General features: G+C 36.7%; 1 protein-coding gene across 1 annotated transcript in view; it reads left to right on the top strand.

Annotated features, from left to right (window-relative positions):
- The window catches only part of PRKCI (protein kinase C iota), a 71,837-nt gene that overhangs the window by 31,239 nt on the left and 18,219 nt on the right, over positions 1-22,379 (top strand). Inside the window, exons 3-10 of the mRNA XM_043594928.1 lie at positions 6,248-6,337; positions 8,460-8,510; positions 11,505-11,590; positions 13,416-13,556; positions 16,560-16,614; positions 18,494-18,552; positions 21,434-21,610; positions 22,035-22,132. Coding sequence (XP_043450863.1) covers positions 6,248-6,337; positions 8,460-8,510; positions 11,505-11,590; positions 13,416-13,556; positions 16,560-16,614; positions 18,494-18,552; positions 21,434-21,610; positions 22,035-22,132 — 757 coding nt within the window. The remainder of the gene's footprint in view (positions 1-6,247; positions 6,338-8,459; positions 8,511-11,504; positions 11,591-13,415; positions 13,557-16,559; positions 16,615-18,493; positions 18,553-21,433; positions 21,611-22,034; positions 22,133-22,379) is intronic.

The following is a 22,379-nucleotide window of genomic DNA, read 5'->3' as shown; positions in this document are numbered from 1 at the left end:
TAAAGCAATGTCAAAAATGAAATGTAATTATATTGCCTTTCACTTTCATAAATGTGGCAAAATGGGAGAAATTTGCTACTAAAAAAGTGAGTCTGTGTGTTTATTTCTTTGAGGCAAGCAAAGACAGATTTTGTTTTTGGACTAGACTGTTACTTTGTTATCAGACTCACTTTTATAAAAATGCTGCAGTAAACACTTTTTTCTAAAACAGTTGCACTGAGATATAATTTATTACTTAAAGTGTATAATTCAGTGGTTTTTAGTATATTCACAGAGTTGCGCAACCATCACTGTGACCAATTTCAAAACATTTTGTCACCCAAAACATAAACCCCGTGGTCATTAACATTCACTACCTATTTCCCTCTAGGTTCTTTACCCTCCACAGCCCTTAGATCAAGGTAACTACTAATCTACTTCGTGTTTCTATACACTTGCCTAATTTAGACATGTCATATCCATACTTACTCAATTTGGATGGACATTTGGGGTTTTTTTTTTTTCGCTCTTTGGCTGTTATAACTGGAGTGAACATTTGGTTTCAACTTTTTGTGTGGACATAGGTTTTCATTTCTCTTTGATACCTACCAAGACTGGAACTGCTAAGTCATCTGCTAGCTATGTTCCATCTTTTAAGGAGCCCCCATTGTGTTGGCTGAAGTGGCAGCACCGTTTTACATTCCCACCAGTAGCATATGAGGATTGATCCCAGTTTCTCTGCATCCTCACCAGTACTTGTTATTGTCAGTATATTGAGCGCTGATCCAAAAATGGTTTATCTGTGTAACATGGTTGGGTCATTTTGACCTCGCTGTTTTTCATCTAGCCACTTGAAGACACCTATAACACCAAGTTATAAAGTGAGCAAATGAGAGCACCGATCTTTCTTTTATGTAGATAATACTCAAACCAGAAAGTGTATTGGAAGAAAAGATTTCATCCGTAGTCATAACGTAAATTTTGTTTTTAAATCTAGGAATAAACTTTCATTTTTTTTTTTTTTAATGTTTATTTATTTGAACCTGAAGCAGGCTCTAGGCTCTGAGCTGCCAGCACGGACGTGGGTGTCAAACCCATGAACTGTGAGATCATGACCTAAGCCGCAGTGGGACGCTTAACCGACTGAAGGTTCAGTCTAGGAATAAACTTTAAAGAAATGTGTAGAAACCATGTAAAGAAAACTGAAACAGAAACAACTGGATGCTGTAGGCAAAACTGTGGATGAATGGGGTGAGGAAGAAGCGTCATGTAAAATGAGAGCTCCCTACAGATGAATCTGTAAAGAGCATGACCCCCCTCGAAATTTCTATTCTTTTTTTTCATTTCTTTTTTTTTTTTTTTTAACGTTTATTTATTTTTGAGACAGAGAGAGACAGCATGAACGGGGGAGGGTCAGAGAGAGGGAGACACAGAATCTGAAACAGGCTCCAGGCTCTGAGCTGTCAGCACAGAGCCCAACGCAGGGCTCGAACTCACGGACCGCGAGATCATGACCTGAGCCGAAGTCGGCCGCCCAACCGACTGAGCCACCCAGGCGCCCCACCCCCAAAAAAATTTCTAATAGGATGTTTTTAAAACTGACAATTTTATCTGGAAAAATAAACAGGGAAATTCTGGCAAAGGAAATGTAAAGAGGGAAGATTTTTCCTAATTTTGTATGTCAAAAAATACCGTAATCACATATATAAGAGTAGTAACAACTGACAGAAAATGTCTGTAACATTTACAGAGGATTGTTATCTCTAATATAAATAATTAGGTCAAAAAGAAATAGATGAAAAATCTACTTAAGGGGGTCTAGATAGCTAATTCATGAATGACAAAAAAAACAGGGGGTGCCTGGGTGGCTCAGTCTTTTAAGTGTCCGACTTTGCCTCAGGTCATGATCTCACTGGCTCTTTAGTTCGGGCCCATGTTGGGCTCTGTGCTAAAAGCTCAGAGCCTGGAGCCTGCTTTGGATTCTGTGTCTCCATCTTTTTCTGCCCCCTTCCCCCCTCCCCCCCACACTCACACTCTGTCTCTCTCTCTCAAAATTAAATAAACATTAAAAAAATTTATAAATGACAAAACTCAGAAATGACTAACAATTAACGAAACAAAGATTTTAAAAGAAGACATTTTCACCTGTCAGATTAGAAGATACTTAAAATTTAATGATTACTTGTAGGATCTTAGGATAGATACACTTAGTTGACTGCATTTATGATAACCTTTTTGGAGTTACTGTCATCCCAGATTTTGGAATAATTGTCAAAATTTTAAATGGGCACACTTTAAACCAATCAATTATCATGAGAAGTATCATGAGAAGTTATTCAAACATAGGAAAAAATTCATTTCAAGAATATTTACTATTCACTAATAAAAAAGGACTGAAGTACTGATACATGTTACAACATGGATGAACCTTGAAAACATTCCAAGTGAACAAAGACAGACATAAAAGACCACGTATTATGTGATTCCATTTATGAAATGTCCTGAAAAGGCAAATCTTAGATACTGAAAATAGATTAGTGGTTGCCTAGGTCTGGCAGTAGGAGGAGAGGGTGGGGGGGGGGGCGGGAAATGGGGACTGACTGCTAATGGGAAAGGAGCTTTTTTGAGGAGACAATGAAAATGTTCTAAAATTGATTGTATCGAGAGTTGACAGCTCTGTGAACAGACGACCATTATACACTTCAGCTAGGTAAATTGAATGCTATGTGAATTGTATCTCAGTAAGATAATTATTAAAAATTAGGTTATCTGGGGCACCTGGGTGGTGCAGTCGGTTAAGCGTCCGACTTCAGCCAGGTCACGATCTCGCGGTCCGTGAGTTCGAGCCCCGCGTCAGGCTCTGGGCTGATGGCTCAGAGCCTGGAGCCTGTTTCCAATTCTGTGTCTCCCTCTCTCTCTGCCCCTCCCCCGTTCATGCTCTGTCTCTCTCTGTCCCAAAAATAAATAAACATTGAAAAAAAATTAAAAAAAAAATTAGGTTATCTTTAGGCTTTTCATAAAATGTGAAATATTATCCCCTTTAGGTAAGGCTGTTCAGAAGAGGTGGCATTTATTTGTCCTGGGTCTTGTAAGATTCACAGGATTTCAGGATTCAAATTGAAAGATGGTACTAAGGTGTTTGTTACATAACAAACCACTTCAAAGCCTAGTAGCTTTAAAAAACCCACCACTTTATTTATTTATTTTTTTTTAGTGATTTTTTTGTGTGTGTGTGAGAGAGAGAGAAAGAAAGAGAAAGAATCTTAAGCAGGCTACATGCCCAGCACGGAGCCCAACACAGGGCTCGAACCCAGGAACTGTGACATTGTTACCTAAGCAGAAATCAGGAGTCACATGCTTAACTGACTGAGCCACCAGGTGCCCCAGTCCCACCACTTTATTTTGTAATCTCTCACACTGGTCTCAGTTGACTGGCTGTGCTAGTCTCACATGAGGTCTCTCATGCAGTGGCAATCATACGACAGCTGGGTCTGGAGTGACATAGAGGCTCATCTGGGATACTGGCCTAGTTGGTTCTCCCTCTCTGTGTAACCTCATCACAATGAGGTGGTGTCTTGTTGATTTTCTTAATGATGAGTGATACTGAACATCTTTTCATGTGCTCATTGACCATTTGTGTATCTTCTTTGGAGAAATGGTCATTTGTTTTTTCCTTGCCTTGCTTTTGGTGTCATAGCCAAGAAATCATTGCCAAATCCAGTGTCATAAAGCTTTCTCCCTATGTTTTCTTCCATGAGTTTTGTACTTTTCACTCTTGCATTTAAGTCTTTGATCAGGTTTGAGTTAATTTTTGTTAATGGTGTAAGACAGAAGTTCAACTTTATTCTTTTGCATACAGTCATGTTTAGATATTTTATTGTGAATTTTTGTTAGTTTTTATAGGTGTATAATGATATTGTGATCATATTAAGGAATTTTAATCTAGACTTATAAGGATTTGTTCACAATGCCATGGTGGAAGGGAATAAGTGAGTGGGTGTGTAGGGGAAGCAAAATTTGGTAACATGTTTGAAGATTTCCAAAATGAAAAGTTAAAATAGAGTTGGTAAACCAGGGGAATGGTGTTTTAGAAACCTAGATGCAGTTCTATCCTATAGATGGTTAGTAGGGAACTTTGTCAGATGCTATAGAGAGATCAATTAGAATAAAGACAGAAAAGATGCTATTGGTTTTAGCAGCTCTTTTCATGACCTTGGATATAGCAGTTTTTGTAGAGTGTTTGGACTAAAACCTGATAGCAGAATTTTGAGACGTTCTTAGAGGACAGGAACACGGAGAAAGCAGGGTGGGGTCACTCTGAATATTAAGAAAAGTTATTTCTAAAAATTTTTTTAACGTTTATTTTTGAGAGAGAGACAGAGAGTGAGCACAAGCGGCAGGAGGGGCAGAGAGAGGGAGACAGAGCCTGACACGGGGCTCAAATTCCTGAACCACAAGATCATGACCTGAGCTGAAGTCGGACGCTTAACTGACTGAGTCAGCAGGCACCTCAAGAAAAGTTACTTCCAGGTGCCTGGGTGGCTCAGTCGGTTAAGCATCTGAGTCTTGATTTCGGCGCAGTCGTGATCTCACAGCCTGGGAGATGGAGCCCTGCGTCAGACTCTGTGCTGACAATGCAGAGCCTGCTTGGGATTCTCCCCCTCTCTCTGCCCCTCTCCTGCTTCCGTGCGCATGTGCTCGCTCTCTCGCTCTCTCAAAATAAATAAATTTTAGGGGCGCCTGGGTGGCTCAGTCGGTTAAGCGTCCGACTTCAGCTCAGGTCACGATCTCGCGGTCCGTGAGTTCGAGCCCCGCGTCGGGCTCTGGGCTGATGGCTCAGAGCCTGGAGCCTGCTTCCCATTCTGTGTCTCCCTCTCTCTCTGCTCCTCCCCCGTTCATGCTCTGTCTCTCTCTGTCTCAAAAATAAACGTTAAAAAAAATAAATAAAAAATAAATAAATTTAAAAAAGTTGTTTCTAATAAATCTAAAATATTGTAAACCCGTGATTTAAAAAGTACAAAAGAAAAGTAAGAAGTCAAAGATCAAAAGCCCTACCCTGTATTTTTCCCCTTCTTCTCACCCACCCCCTCCAGTTTCAGTCTAGGGTTTGCTCTTGAGGGTGTGGCTACAGTGGAGTGGCAACCCGAGTGTGAGGGAGATTGTTGAGAGGGAGACTCAAACATGCCTGTGCCTGAGAAGAGCTAGTGGAAGGAAAGAAAAAATGCAAATGGAACTGAAAGGGCTAATGGGATAAGGCCCAGAGGAAGGTAAAAGGAAGAGATTCAGTGAGGGAATCGCCAAGTTGGAGAAGGGTACAGAGGCACTCATTTCTTTGAGACTGGAGGAAAGGAGATGGCTTCATTTTCGTCTCGTGAGTAATAGACATAGTTCTCTACTGAGAGTGACTGAGGTTTGGATAGGGCCGGTGGCATCTTGTGTGTGGTAACATTTGGTGTGACCACAGGAATGAGCAGAAGCATGGCAGTGTGGAGGACCCAGCTCGGGCCCCAACTGGGATCTAATTACTTTTTCATTGAGGAATGCCATCATTCAGGGAGATGTGCCATCTCAGTCTTTGCCAGGGTGACTCAGTTCTTTGGCTGGTTGACTAGGAAGGTGTTTCTTCCTTAGTCTGTGTGTCCGTTTACTAAAATGATGCGTTTACATTTAAAAGCAGCTCAGATTGGACTGCTGTTCAGTCCAGAGTACTTTAGTAGCTGTGCTTCCTTTCTGTGAGCCTCTTGAGCAGGCTCTCAGGTGAAGGAAAAATTTGGCAGAATGATTACATGGAGACCTCTAACCGACCATATTGTGGCAGTGAAACCACTTTCACTTCCTCCTCTAGAGAGATAGGTAACAGAAAACTTGTCCCTGGCAGTTAGTCATACTGTAGTGACAATCCAAATGTGGTCGGGGTAGATTGTGTTTGCTGTATTTTGCATATACTTTATATGTTATTGAGAATTAAATGGCTTATATGTATGAAATTTGGTATCTATGAATTTCATGTCATATTTTTGGGAAATAGAAATGGAAGTTATGTAGCTACTTTAGAGAATAGAATTGGCTAAAATTTTAAGTATCTAAAGACTTGTCCTTGTCAAATATTACTTTATGTATATATGTAATTGTTTTTCCTCAAGATTTTATGTAATGGGAATTATGTTTTTGCTCAAGATTTTATGTAATGGAAATTGTTTACTAAACATCACATTTTAGAAGATTTAAAAAGTGAGCTTTGCTTTACTTTACTTTTTATATTTTTTAGGAGACCCGTGTACAGTATCATCTCAGTTGGAGTTAGAAGAAGCCTTTAGGCTTTATGAGCTAAACAAGGATTCTGAACTCCTGATTCATGGTAAAGGACTAGTCATTTCTTACTCTTCTAGAGCTGTACTTTTTTTTTTTTTTTTTAATTTTTTTTTTTCAAAGTTTATTCATTTTTGGGACAGAGAGAGAGACAGAACATGAACGGGGGAGGGGCAGAGAGAGAGGGAGACACAGAATCGGAAACAGGCTCCAGGCTCTGAGCCATCAGCCCAGAGCCCGACGCGGGGCTCGAACTCACGGACCGCGAGATCGTGACCTGGCTGAAGTCGGACGCTTAACCGACTGCGCCACCCAGGCGCCCCTAGAGCTGTACTTTTTTTTTAATAACCCTGTATTCTTGTCCATTTTAAAACATCATCATGATGTCATTTGCTTAATCTCTATCCCTCATTGCTATGTAATTGTTCAGATTTAGTCTCTCAAATGCTAGAGAAAATAAAATCACCTTATAATCTTGGGAAATTTGTTATTTGGGTTTGCCTTCTTGGATATTACACTGAATATCTCTCAGGTTTTCACAGCAAAGTGTAGGATAGAATTTAAAATCGAGTGCCCACTGGAATTCTCCTAAGTCATTCCCTTGCAGTTTTGTAACGTGTGCAAATAATGATCTCCAAAGAGAAGGTATCTTAAATGTCCTTTCTTTTATTTGAAGGTTAACAGTGAAACTATTTACATAGTTATAGAGATTACGTAGTTTTCTGCAAGCCTGCAAGTCAGACTGTGGTACAGAAGAAGAGACGAAACTCAGCCATCATGTAACTGGTGCACTGTAGACCTAGTTATAGAATCTAGGTCTTCTGGTTCCAAATCTATGTTCTTTTCATTCTACTGTGCTGCCCCTCAAATTTTTTATGTACTGTAGAACCCACTTAATATGGCACATTTAATTGCAATTCGTTGGCAATATTTCATGAAACATTTTTAGGAGCTTTTGGAGACCAGACCTAGGGAACTCTTTAAAATTCAAAACAAACATGAATCTCCCATAAGTATAATGAGTCAACACCTTGTTATTATTCCCATATACTTTTCTTTACGGTGTGTTTTTCAAAAGTGAGTAGTTTGATATTCTTCTGTCTTCAGAATTTGACATCGTGACTTCCAAAGGGATCCATAGTCTAATTTGTTGAGATCCTAGCAGAATTTTAGTAAGTCATCCATTTTGGGGGTCATCTCTTTTTAGAATAAAACTGCAGTGAGTGTTTAAAGAAGTGACTGATCAATAGTATTACATAGTTTAACTTTTGTTTTGTTTTTTGAAAGAGAGAGCACGCACAAGCAGGGGAGGGGCAGTGAGAGAGGGGGAGAGAGAATCTTAAGCAGGCTCCACATGCAGCACAGAGTCCGACACAGGGTTCGATCTCATGACCGCGAGATCATGACCTGAGCCGAAATCAAGAGTCAGACGCTTAGCCAACTGAGCCACCCAGGCACCCCACTTTTGTTATTTTTACCCTATATCACATATCTGTTTTTAGAAGTTGGCTTATATTTCAACTTTTAAGAATATGTTAGCAACTGTGCTTCCCATACTCTGTATTCTTTATTAAGCCATGTCCTTCTGTACATCACAGACTACAGCTGGTTGTCTAGTTCATAAATATACTATGGCTTTATATTCTGTCTCTTTATAAAAATGGCCTGAATTATCATGTTTATAAATTTACAGTTTATAAGATAAAACTTATATTTTGTTGGATTTGGGTACATGTTAATCTTGTGAACTTATTCTTAAATTTAGTATACATCTTTTAAAAACTGTAATGGTTTATGTTCATATTTGTATACATTTTTGTAATTTAATTTTAATTCTTCATTGTAGCAAACTTTACACTACAACAGAGATTTAAGGAAATAGTTAATTTCTCTAAGGACAAAAAATCAATTAGTAATGTTAACAGGGAGTAGAATGAATAATTTGAGCTTCTAATGCATTTGTTTTTGGATGTTCACTTTCATAAAAACTTCTTCATATGGCCTTGGTAAAATGGATCCCTTGAAAAAATATTGACCATATGCTACGTATCTCATGTCAAGAGAGGGTAAGGTTGAAATTTGGGTCAACGTTTTTGATATCAGAATTTGGCATTCTATGTAATTTGTGTGTTTTAAATATGCTGTATTAATTTTAGTTTATTTTCTTTCAGTCTTCCCTTGCGTACCAGAACGTCCTGGAATGCCCTGTCCAGGAGAAGATAGTGAGTGTGTTTATATACTTCATATTTTTGAGAATAGAGTTATTTATGGTACAGTGGCACAAGTGAAAAGAAGTCAGAAATAGAACTTTTAGTCCGTTTGATTTCCTTTCCATTCTTCAGTCTAATTTAGTATATCTTAGCAACTGCCTAAACTCTACTTTTGCCAGATCACAATCGGGCAGTTCTTAGTTACAAGTTACTGACATAAGTGTCTGTTGCATGTTTGAAGAGAAAATTAAGTTAATTTTAAGTCATGTTTCATCCTGGGTTTTAATTTTTGAAATTTTCAAACTTGTGGAGAAGTTGAAACATTGAAAACAAAGATACAAAGATATCTTTTGCCTCCATTCACTAATTATTAACATTTTCTATGTTTCCTGTATGTCTGCATCTGTATGTGTTCACACATAGGCAGAGATGTATATACCTAAGAAACATGCTTGTTTTATTTTTATTTTTTTGGTGTACCATTTGAAAGTAACAAGGTGCTTCATCTCTGAATACTTGAGCTTGTGTAGTTAGAAATTGTTAGGGATTTTCTTTTGAATGTCCAAGCTGATGGTTCCCATTAGTGAGAGGAATTGAAAGTTTGTATATATACACACTTATATACACTCAGTAGTTATTGCCTTTGATATCCAGTGTAATGTATTATTACTTGTGGATACTACTCATTTTCATTTGTGGTTTCTGCACATATCTATGACTTTAGAGAGAAAAGTAGTAAATGTTTTCCTTTGAATTAAATGAAAGAGTTCTAAACTTTCAGCTCTGTGACTCTTCATGCAACCTGGTGAGAAGGAAAAATTAAACAGCTGTGAGTGTTTGTATACAGAGTTGATTGGGGGTCGTGTAATATATATAGGAAGATGGAGAAATATAAGGAAGTAGGTAGAGCCTTGAAGCTCTAGTGAAAAATTTAGGTTTGGGTTCAGCTGAGAATATTTTGCTGGAGTTCCAGTGATGGATGGACCAAAGCCAGTGTAGGCTGTCTTTACACAGCTGTTGGAGAGGCAGCTATGTTCTTTGTCCGGGCTGCATGTTTGAAAGACTTGCCATTGTAGCAGGTCTTGGTTCCAGAGTCCCATCTCCAAATCGATCATGGGTCTATGGCACACTTTTCAGATAAAGTAATAATTTCCTAACTTTTCACTATATTTCATGCTCATATTCACTCTTTAAAATTTGCTGGTGGGGATTTGATACCACTTCTCCCCCAGTATAATAAATGTTACTAAACTAGAGCATGAAGGAAGATTAATCACTATTAATATGGTCTCTTGGCTCTTTTAATTCCTCGGCAACATTAATATGCTTAAATTTAAGGTATATCAAGTTGTAGTTTCATGAAAGCTTCTGAAGATATTTCGGGTTAAGATATTGTTAACAGAAACTTTCTGCTTTGGTTACTCCTAACAGAATAGATAAATAAAAATTAAAGCATTTATATTTAGGGTTCTGTATTATGCCATCTTTAGAATTCTAATTTAGAGCATTTCAACTGGTCTGTTTTATCTTAATTTTAAATTCAGTGCTACATTTGCTTTAAAATATGAGTTTAAAAACCTAATGGAATCTTTCCACAGTATTAACTATCACTATAGAATATTACTATTAATGACTAATAGACAATGTATATAATAGTGATCAATTTAACCAAAATTACACAGGTAGATTAGATTTGATCTTTTGGAACCTCTTAATTTGTTTAGAAAAAGTATTACTGTAAAAACTATTGGGTTAAAGATTATTGGAGGAGCACCTGGGTGGCTGAGTCAGTAAAGCATTCGACTTGGGCTCAGGTCATGATCTCACAGTCTGAGTTCGAGCCCTGCATCGGGCTCTATGCTGACAGCTCAGAGCTTGGAGCCTGCTTCAGATTGTCTCCCTCTTTCTCTGCCCCTCCCCCACTCACACTCTGTCTCTCTCTCTCAAAAAATAAACATTAAAAAAGTGAAAAAAAAAGATTATTGGAGAAGATTAATATTCCTGAAATTGCAAAATGTCCCTTATAGAACACCTACGAAAAGTAAAATGTGCATTTACAATGAAGAAAACTAGGAATCACTGCCTTTAACGGAGTGACTGAAACACTAGTAAGTGGGAGTCAGCAATCTGACATTTGTCTATCCCGTAATGTGATACAATAAGCAACACATATTGCCTATGTATTATTTTTGCCAAGAGTATTTAATACTGATTCTAATGAGGAAACAGACAAATCCAGAATGTGAGACATAACGTAAGACAACTGGACCCTGTTTAAAAAAAAAAAAAAAAGTCAACATCACGAAGACTCAACAACAAATACGGCACTGTGAATATTTCAGCATCCATTAAAGAGAAAAAAAGGTATAGCAACCAAATGCAATGCTTAAATCTTGATTGGATCCTGGAGAGAAAAAGAAAGCTATGAAATACACTCCGAGGACAAATAAGGGAATTTGCCTATGAGCTGTATGTTAGGTGACGATTGAATTAATGTTGATTTTCTCAATCATGGTAATGGTATTGTGCCTAAGCAGAATTAGGGGGAATGTCCTTAATCTAAGGCAGTGGATATTTAGGTGTTTAAGGGTGAAGTGGTATGTCTGCAACTTACTTTTAAATGATTCCAAGAAAAAAAGCAGGTGTAGAGGACAGAAACCAAAGGTGGCATAATGTTAGTAATTGGTAAATCTGTGTGAAGGATGCAGGTGTTTCTTGTTCTGTCCTGTCGATTCTCTGTGGGCTTAAAATTTTTCAAAATAAAAGTTGCAGGAAAAGTTGTGTTAAAAAACACAAAAGCCCGAATGGTTATTTGAACACTTTTACTCCATGCACTTTGTTTTCATTTAGTTCCTCAATGCATCTATTTTAGTTTTTCACTTTGTTTTTATCCAAATATTTTTTTTCTTGCAGTGAATGTCATGAAAAAAATCACAGACTTAATTATGAAAAGACTTTACTCACACTTGCTCTTTTTTCTTTTTTTAACTTTTTATCTCTCTTCAGAATCCATCTACCGCAGAGGTGCACGCCGCTGGAGAAAGCTGTATTGTGCAAATGGCCACACTTTTCAAGCCAAGCGTTTTAACCGGGTAAACCATAGTTTTTTAAATGTTTGATAATTTGAGATATCTATTTTTTCCCTCACTACTGTAAAGTCTCGTTTTCCCTTTTAAAGGAGTAAATAGGGTGACAACATTCCCAGTTTGCCCGAGGGCAGTATCCCTGTTATCTCCAGGTAATTAAAAAAAATTTTTTTTATTTTTATTTATTTATTTATTTATTTTTTCAACGTTTTATTTATTTTTTGGGGGGACAGAGAGAGACAAAGCATGAACAGGGGAGGGGCAGAGAGAGAGAGGGAGACACAGAATCGGAAACAGGCTCCAGGCTCTGAGCCATCAGCCCAGAGCCCGACGGGGGGCTCGAACTCACGGACCGCGAGATCGTGACCTGGCTGAAGTCGGACGCTTAACCGGCTGCGCCACCCAGGCGCCCCAAAAAAATTTTTTTTTAAATGTTTATTTTTGAGAGAGAGACAGAGACAGTGTGAGCAGGGGAGGGGCAGAGAGAGAGGGAGACACAGAATCTAAAGCAGGCTCCAGGCTCTGAGCTGTCAGCACAGAGCCCGATGCGGAGCTCGAACCCACGAACTGCGAGATCATGACCTGAGCCGAAGTCGGTGCTTAACCGACTGAGCCGCTCAGGCGCCCCTTGAAGTAATTTTTAATAGCCTCTCCCGTCTTAAAACTGCTCCAGAGTGGATGATTAATTATGTGGTTATCCTAGCTAAAATAAAGTTGGCTTTTTATTTTATTTATTTATTTTTAAGTTTTATTTATTTAGAGACAGAGAGAGCATGTGTGCATGTGTTTGTGGAGGAGGGGCAGAGAGAGAGGGAGACAGATTATTCGAAGCAGGCTCCATGCTGTCAGCACAGAGCCTGATGTGGGGATTGATCCGATGAACCATGAGATCATGACCTGGGTCAAAATCAAGAGTCAGATTCTTAACCAACTGAGCCGCGCAGGTACCCCGAAAGTTGACTTTTTAAGTATAATTCCAAACATCCAGAAAATAAGCAAAGTTTATTTTGCAAACCAGTTAATGTTGTAATTTTAACTTTCAGTTTTGAATATAATAATTGCAAAACACTGACCTAGCTTTAACTATGTACCAGGTGCTTTTCCAAATGCTTGACATATATTAACTCATTTAATCTTTACAACAACTTGAGATAGGTACTATATATTTCTATTTTATAGGTGAAAAAACTGAGGTATGGGGCAATTAAGAAACTTGCCCAAGATGACACAGCTAGTAAGTGGAAGAGCCAAGGTTTGAAAGAAATTTCCAGTAGTCCATGTTTTCACTCCACTTGATAACTACAAATATATGGATCCCATTTCCATTGTAAAACTAGTGTCATGTTCTTGATTCATTACTGTATAAATAAAAGCTACCACCTGAGGTTTACAAAAGTCCTTTTCTCAGTAGCACTAATATTTGAAAACCTTTGAAATAATTACTTTAGGTATTAATCTTTAAGAGAGCAGGGCTTTGCTTTGGCTTCTGAACATTCTGGAAGGTTTATGTTTGCTTGGGAGTCCTTGCATAGCTTTTTCTGTCATATGGTTTTCAAGTTTAATTCACTTTTACTATTTTCAACACTCTGAATTTATGTGAAGACTAAAAATTCTTGAAGTTAGAAAACAACATGCTTGCAAATTTCACTCTTGCAAACAAAGCTCTTTTCTGTTTAATTTTCCTATTCTAGCTTTGGAAAACTTATGTATGATGAAGGGAACTGAGTTAGACAAGAAAGCCACTTATTTTCACTATTTTATGAGCAGAATGTTGGCAAATAATTACGACTGTCTTTTGGTTAATAAAATACTGCTGAATTATTCTTTCCAGCGTGCCCACTGTGCTATCTGCACTGACCGAATATGGGGACTTGGACGCCAGGGATATAAGTGCATCAACTGCAAACTCCTGGTTCATAAGAAGTGCCACAAACTTGTCACAATTGAATGTGGGCGGCATTCTATGCCACCGGTAAGACACAGTTGTCTCTTTTTAATAGAGCATTCTCAGTAACACTACTAGAACAGAGGGCTAAAATACGGAGGTGCTAAGGAATCACAGTTTTAACAGTGTTGTTACAGAATGTAACTTTACAGTCCAGTTGACCTATGGTGAGTTTTGGAATTGTTACTACAAATTTGTAGTATATACGTAACTTCTTTATTTAATTTGCTACAAAATCATCTGGTCTAAATTAGGAAGAGGTAGGGAAAACCATTTAAGAGACTCTTTTCTCTTCTTTAAGCCAAACTCATTAGTTTGTAGCTCCCATTGTTCTGGAGCATCCACACCAAACAGAGATCAGGTAAGAAGAATCAGAGGCTTCATGTTTGCTATTTAAAGTATGAGATTACTAGGTAGAGAGTTTTTGAATTAAAAAATTTTATTTTCACTTTTTCTTTAAATGTGCAATTAAAACATGTTGGTTATAGAATAAATAGAGAATACAAATGAATAAAGAGAAATTGAATACAAATCCCTCATGAGGGGCACCTGGGTGGCTCAGTTGGTTAAGCATCTGACTCATGATCTTATTCAGGTTTTGATCTCAGGATTGTGAGTTCAAGCCCTGCATTGGGCTCTGCATGGGGCATGAAGCCTACTGAAAAATTAAAAGTTAAATTAAAAATATAAAAATAAAAATGCCCCATGAAATGTCCTATCTAAAGGTAATTAATTGTCTTGGTGTATACTCTTCCAGACCTTTTTCTTTGCAGATTTATATGCATAAACATTTAAAATTTTTCCATTCTATATGGATGTAGAATAATCTATTAGAATAGATTGTAGAATAATCTATATAGAATAATCTATAATCTAATAATTGTATTCATATAGAATAATGGAAAACTTTTAAATACATTTTAAGAGTAGATATAACAGTATAATGAACTTCCATATATCAATCATCTGGCTCCCACGGGTATCAACTCATGAGTGATATTATTTCATCTATACACCCCCCATAAGTGACCTGCTGTCATCCTATATAATTTTGAAACAAATCTAAAAGATAAGAACTCTTTTAAAAACTAACTGAAAAACAAATTCCTTATATCAAATACTCATCCAGGCAGTGTTCAAAATTTCAGTTGCCTCATAAATGTGAAAATTTTGTTTTTACAGTTTTCATTCTGAATTAGGATCCAACTGAAGTCCATATTTGCAGTTGATTGATATGTGTCCTAGATATTTTCTAACTTACTGATGCTTCCATCTCTTTCTCTCTCTTGCTTTTGTCCCCCTTAAAATTTAAATGTAGAAGAAATTATGTTGTCATTTAAAGTGTTGCAGAATTTCTCTCTTTGCTTCTCCATGGTTATGTTTAAAATGCTTCCCCATCTTCTTTATTTTCTGTATGTTATAGTTGAACCTATAATTAGATTCCGGGTTTTGGTTTCTGTGGGTTGTTTTTGAGACTGCTTCATAGAAGGTGGGGTGTTTATCCATCAGAATGTGCATAATGTTTGATTTGGTCTCATTCTTTTACATACTTTTTAGCAAAAGTGAGATCATATATATACTGTTTTCATCCCATTTTTCTCACTCAACAATGTATTTTGGTCATCTTTCTATATCTGTCTGTCTATATCCCGATCAATTTTAGCATATTTTGTTATATGTCTGTGTCATGATTTACTTCATGTGTTCCCTATGGTTGAACATTTGACTTGTCTTCTGAATTTCCCTATAAAGAAAATCATCATGAACTTTCTGATAAATAAGTCTTATTATTTCCTTAAGGATCCAGAAGTAGAATTACTGGCCTAAAGGATATGCATTTTTAAAGAGATCTGGAGACATCTTTCTAAATTGCCTTCTAGAATGAGTGTACCATGTTTATTCATAGTACCTTCTTTGGACATTGTGAAAATAGGTTATTATTAGTGACTCTTGGCTATCAGAATTATTCAGCTTGTTAGTATAAGCTCAGGAATGGGTTTGTAGTTAGGGAGGTGAAAATCCCATCTTAAAAAAAAAAAAAACAAAGGCCAAAATTTGTGAACATAATTTATTTAGGGTACTGTTGATATTCTTGAGTATTCTTAGGTGATGGAATGACTTGTGTACATTTATAAATGTAGGAAGAAAGGGGCAGGATTAATGATTATATTGATATTTTAGGATGGATGCTAAACACAATGAAAAATCCAAAGGCCTGTCTTTAAGGCAGCCTTAAAATTACAATGGTTTAGGGGAGCCTGGCAGGCTCAGTCAGTAGAGCAAGTGATTGAAATGAGTCCCATGTTGGGTGTAGAGATTACTTTAAAAAAAAAAAAAATCTAAAAAAAGAAACTATAACTGTATAACTTAATGTTCTTTCTCAAGTTAACCCTTTCTTGCTGGTATTCATTAAACCTGGATCCAAGATTAATGAATTAGTAGCACTTTAGTTTGAGTTAACATTTTTCCTGAGGTTATTGGCAGTTAGTGGGTTAAGTCAGTTTCTAGAAGATATGTCTTTTCCTTATTTGGATCATTGGCACTTTTGAGAATTTTCAGAAAAATGGGAAACCCATGAAATTTTAGGTTTATAGACCATTTTGAAGTCCATCTCTAGACTCAGCTAAGGAACGTATGTACTAATGACTTCTTTTGTTAGAGATGTAAAGTGAATGTGTGGAGCTCAAAGGAAGAATAGTGTAGAAGAGAAACAGATGAGAGTATATAGAAGTTTAATTTGATTGCTAATTGATGGTCTGAAGTTAGTATTCTCTTTCTTCTGTTATCTGTTATCTTCTGTAAAATGTGACTAATGTTACCTCATTCACAAGAATATTGCATGGTTTCATATAATAAAATTAAAGTAAATTAAATATAGTAAAAACAATTCTCATTTATTAAGTTATATTCTTTCAAGCTTAAATTTTAATATGCTGTGTCTCATCAAAATAATGTTGTTTCAGAATTAATGGAGGTATTGGGATTTAAAAAGAATCCACTAAATTACTATATCTTTGGAAATGTTTGTAGGAGCCAATGATGCCCATGGATCAGTCATCCATGCATTCAGACCATGCACAGACAGGTAAGAATCCCACTGATACTAACCATTGTTCATCAGCAAAGTATCATTTAAAGACTTCTTTAGGTAACTCTTTAACTTAAGTTTAAAAACATTTATGTTGTTGCCAAAAGAAGTTAGGTTACCATATTTTGCGGTGGTGTTATCAGTCACAATATTTAACATATACCTGTGGCATTTTAAGAAGACAACTATGTAAATTACAACAAATGACTCTAATTCAGGTGAATTTCTTCTGAGACCTTTTTAAAATTCAGCAAACCTAGTTTTTTCAGTAATGACAACATACTGATATTGTGGGCCACGTTGACTATGTTCAGGTGATCTGTTTTTATTAAAAGCTTTATTATCAGAAGTAGAAATTATGGGGGCGCCTGGGTGGCTTAGTCGGTTGAGCATCCGACTTCGGCTCAGGTCATGATATCACAGCTCATGAGTTCGAGCCCCGTGTCGGGCTCTGTGCTGACAGCTCGGAGCCTGGAGCCTGCTTCAGATTCTGTGTCCCCTTCTCTCTCTGCCTCTAACCCACTTGCATTCTGCCTGTCTGTCCGAAAAATAAATAAGTAAACATTAAAAAAAATTTTAAGATGTAGAAATTATGTAAAAGATATAGAGATGTAGTATAGAAAATTCAAAAAAGATCATGTGAGTTCCAATGCCAAATAGATACAGTACCTTAAATATGTATCTGGGAAATTTGGAGAGCTGTTAACCAGGACAGAGCATACTGATCTCAGAAGAGTCAAGAAAAGGAAGATGAGGGAGTTTTTCTGGAAGGGCAGAATACAGTCTCTTGTTCATGCAATCTGTGAAATGTGGGTGTTTTTTGTTTTTTGTTTTTTGGTTTTTTTTTTTTTGCCCCAAGTAGTTCCAAGGAATAGAAACCTGTAGTCCAGTTTTTGAGTATGAAGAAAGTGAGGAGTAAAAACCAAAGGCCTCCTCTCTCTATGCCTTAGTCATACTAAAATAATTAAGGTTTGTGGAGTCACCCTTGTAGAAGGAATTGATTAATTTGTGAAGAGGAGAAATATTTTTTTTTAATTTTTTTTTTTTAACGTTTACTTATTCTCGAGACAGAGAGAGACAGAGCATGAACGGGGGAGGGGCAGAGAGAGAGGGAGACACACAGAATCGGAAGCAGGCTCCAGGCTCTGAGCCATCAGCCCAGAGCCTGACGCGGGGCTCGAACTCACAGACCGCGAGATCGTGACCCGGGCTGAAGTCGGACGCTCAACTGACTGAGCCACCCAGGCGCCCCAAGAGGAGAAATATTTTTTAAAAAACAAAAATATTTGTTAAAATCAATACTTGGCTGTTAATTGGTTCTTGTTCTCTACTCTCATTAAAGATTAGGAGTTGACTCATAAATACATACAATTTATTACTAGTAGGACAAATATTCCATTTTAAATAGTGAAAACTTGAGGGTGCCTGGATGGCTCAGTTGGTCAAGCATCTGACTCTTTTTTTTTTCTTAATTTTTTATGTTTTATTTATTTGGGGGGGGGAGGGGTAAAGGGAGAGGGAGACATAGAATCCAAAGCAGGCTCCAGGCTCTGAGCTGTAAGCACAGAGCCTGATGGGGGCTTGGACTCACACACCGTGAGATCATGACCTGAACCAAAGTCAGACGCTTAACCCACTGAGCCACTCAGGCGCCCCAAGTATCTGACTCTTGATCTCAGCTCAGGTCTTGATCTCAGGGTTGTGAGTTCAAACCCCATGTTGGGCTCTGCTCTGGGGGTAAAGCCTACTTAAAAAAATAAAATTAAATAATGAAAACTTTTCTGAAATAGAAACTTAAATCACAAGAACATTTTAAGTCAAGCTCAGTTAACGGGTACTATTGTTTTTCTCCTTTTTTTTTGGATTGGATTTTCAGTAATTCCATATAATCCTTCAAGTCATGAGAGTTTGGACCAAGTTGGTGAAGAAAAGGAGGTAAGATAATTAGTTTTATTGTATATTACATCATTAGCTTTTTAATAAGACTTGACAGTTAAAAAATATGAAAATTAACTTGCTTAGATTTTAAATAATAATGGTAAAATGCAGGAATGATTTTTAATGATGTTTGAGTTTTATTCTGATTTAATCTAATAATTGCTAATTTCATTTAAATTAAATCTGGTGGGATAACTTCTTTCTTTATCCTTTTATTTATTTATTTTTTTAACAGGAGAAAATCAAATTTAATAACCATACAGGGATAACTTATTTTTATTTAAGACAGCATAATCTAAAAAATTATTAAAATTTTAATTGAATATAATTTAAGAGTGAGGTTTAGAATACTTGGTAGTATTATTAAGATATATTGTAGATCCTTCCATATTATGGGCTAGTTGTTTATTTCAAGTATAAATGATTAAGCATCTTAAATACTACTATTTTTTCTATTAAATGTTTTATCAACTTTCAAACCAGTAAGTTTTTAAAGATATTTAATTAAAATAATATTTTTTAAAAAATATCTTGTAGTGAAAAAGACTTAGGGGCACCTGAATGGTTCATTCAGTTAAGTGTCTAACTCTTGATTTCAGCTGTTTGTGATCTCATGGTTCGTGGGTTCAGGCCCCATGTCGGGCTCTGCACTGACAGCACAGAGCCTGCTTGGGATTCTCTCTCTCCCTCCCCCACCCTTTCTGCCCCTTCCCCACTTGGGCTCTCTCTTTCTCTCAAAATAAATAAATAAACCTTAAGGGGGGAAAAAAAAAGAAAAGATTCATCATGTTTCACACCTTCCACTCCCACTTTGACTTCTGAAAGGCAGCTCTTTTCAATCATTTCTAGTTATGCCTATAATGTTTATAACTCTTCAATTTTCCAACTTTATATATTGCAGGCCCGAAAGATTTTGTTCACAAAATCTTTTTCCATCTCTTTCCAATATTTGATAGGTATATTATGTTTTACTCATAGTTACCTTTAAAAAACCCCAACTTTGGGGCGCCTGGGGGCTCATTTGGTTAAGCACCTGACTTGATTTCAGTTCATGTCATGATCTCCCAGTTTGTGAGATCGAGCCCTGCATTGGGCTCTGCACTGACAACGTGGAGCCTGCCTGGGATTCTGTCTCTCCCTCTCTCTCTGCCTCTCCCTTGCTTGTGCTTTCTCTCTCTCTCTCAAAAATAAACAATGAATAAATAAATAAATAAATTCCCAGCTTTTTGTGGAAAATTTCAAACACAATTAAAAGTAAACAGAGTAGTATAACAAAGCCCCTGTATCCATTACCCAGATAAAACAGTTATCAGTATATGGTCAATGTTGTTTTGGTTATCCATTTCCCTTATTCCTGTATTATATATACTCCTGTATTATATTTTATATTATCTGTATGAGATTATCTTTCTTCTTGAAAAACTCAATATTTCCTTTAGTGAGAAGGTACTAATGATGAATTTCTTTAGTTTGCGTTTGTCTGAAAATGTTTGTATTTCACTTTTGTTTTGAAGGCTATTTTTATAGATCAGCAGGGTTTGTTTTATTTAGATCCTTTAAAGGTGGCATGCCACTAGTTTCTGGTTTCTGTGTTGTTAGTGATTCTGTGAAGGTACTGTGCTTTTGTTCCATTTCATTCTCCTTTGTAGTTTCAGTTAACCACATTTAATTTTTTTTTTTTTAATGTTTATTTCTAAGACAGAGACAGAGCGTGAGTGGGGGAGGGGCAGAGGGAGACACAGAATCAGAAGCAAGCTCCAGGCTCTGAGCCATCAGCACAGAGCCCGATGCGGGGCTCGAACTCACGAACCGCGAGATCATGACCTGAGCCGAAGTCGGATGCTCAACCGACTGAGCCACCCAGGCGCCCCCAGTTAACCACATTTAAAGTCTGTATATTACCTTTCCTTCTTACCATTCTATGCTTTCTTCATCTACTCTAATCTGGTTTCTTTTACTCGTCTTTATTCTTGTTATCACATCAGATTATTATTTCTAGATTTTTGTGTGACCCTTCTCTCGAAACCTCATTCTCCTTCAGTTTTCATGATACTTTTTTTTTCTTTTTTGTGCTTACTAGTTTTTCTCAAAATTTGCTCTTTGTTTTCTTGATACTCTTCACTTGAGAAAATTCATACTTAATTCTTATGGGTACATGTTGATTGTATGTGGAGGATTTTGCAGATGTGTTAAAACAGATTATCTTCGGTCTTGTCTATAAATTACCAGAAGCCCAAGTTTCTAGTTGTAAATGGATTATAAGGCTGGTTTTGTCATTCCAAAAGAGCTTGGTATTGTGTAGAAAAGAATGTTTTCCATTAATTAAGCTGCCTCATGCTTATTTTCTGTTTATAGCTTCCAAAAATATCTCTGAATATATCCGCTCATTAGTCCAGATTTGATATATCAAGCTTCCAGTGGACTCTTTAATCTTGCAATCCCATTGTATCTTGTATCTTCAGTATGAAAAACCAAGCCCATTATCTCAACAGCTCTGTTAATCTTATCCTATGTGCATACTTTGTTTTTCTGTCAGTAGTACCTCCAGTCTCCCAGTCATCAAAGTTAGTGTCATTTTTTTTTAATTCACGTATTTCCATTGCCTTCATACCCAAAGTTATCACATCTTAAGACATCCTTTAACATTTCTCAGATTTCAACTCCCTCTCCATTCCTATCAGTACCCTTCTGACCTCAACTCATGAATTCATCCTTTCCTTGAGTAGTTAGATTATATCGTTTGGAACGAATAAGAAAAGAATTATTAAGAACTTAAATCAGAAAATACTTAAAAAACATTTTAAACAGGTACTGGAAATATAATGTATTATGCAAAATTCCTCCAGGTATAACTATTTGATATTAATGTTCTCGACAGGCAATGAACACCAGAGAAAGTGGCAAAGCTTCATCCAGTTTAGGTCTTCAAGATTTTGATTTGCTTCGGGTAATAGGCAGAGGAAGTTATGCCAAAGTATTATTGGTGAGGTTAAAAAAAACAGATCGTATTTATGCAATGAAAGTTGTGAAAAAAGAATTGGTCAATGATGATGAGGTAAGTAAGCACAATGTTTTCTCATTTCTGAACTGTTAAGTTGGCTTAAGTGTACTATTTCAGAGATAACCTCAATGTTTTGTCTTATCATGTCAGTCTACATTTCTAAATATATGCTTCAAACAGATTACATAAGATATATTTAATGTAATCTGATGACTACTAGATTTTTAAGAAATAAAAATCAAGCCATATTATTATCAAGGAAAAGTACTTGATCTTTGTAAAAGTTTTCTAGACTGTTTCATAATACTGAAAGATTTATTGGTGTTTTTGTATATAAGCTGTTGTTTCATGAGTATCATGAAACAGTAGTAGTTAGTTACTTACTTGTATTTGTGATCATTGAATTACTAAGAACAAATTTATCATAGTTTTGATGATAATTCAGTTTGACATGGATTTCTTTCATATTTTGAAATAGGATATTGATTGGGTACAGACAGAGAAGCATGTTTTTGAGCAGGCATCCAATCATCCTTTTCTTGTTGGGCTGCATTCTTGCTTTCAGACAGAAAGCAGGTAAGATTGAAAGATAATGGAATGATTCCTGGGCTCTACACCTTTTGGTATATTACACAATGAAAACTGCTTTCTACTATAAGCCAGAAGCGGAAGACATGGAGACGGACACAAGAGTACTCTGCTTAAAATTTCCTGCTACTCATACTCCAATCAGTGATAGCCATCTAACGGTGGATCAGCAGTAGGAAATTTCCTGCTTTGGGCAAAAAAAAAAAAAAAAAAAAAAAAAAAAAAGACCAGGTCA

This window comes from Prionailurus bengalensis, chromosome C2 (assembly GCF_016509475.1).
Source record: "Prionailurus bengalensis isolate Pbe53 chromosome C2, Fcat_Pben_1.1_paternal_pri, whole genome shotgun sequence".
In the NCBI taxonomy this organism is placed as follows: Eukaryota; Metazoa; Chordata; class Mammalia; order Carnivora; family Felidae; genus Prionailurus; species Prionailurus bengalensis.
This window is presented reverse-complemented; position numbering and strand designations above follow the sequence as displayed.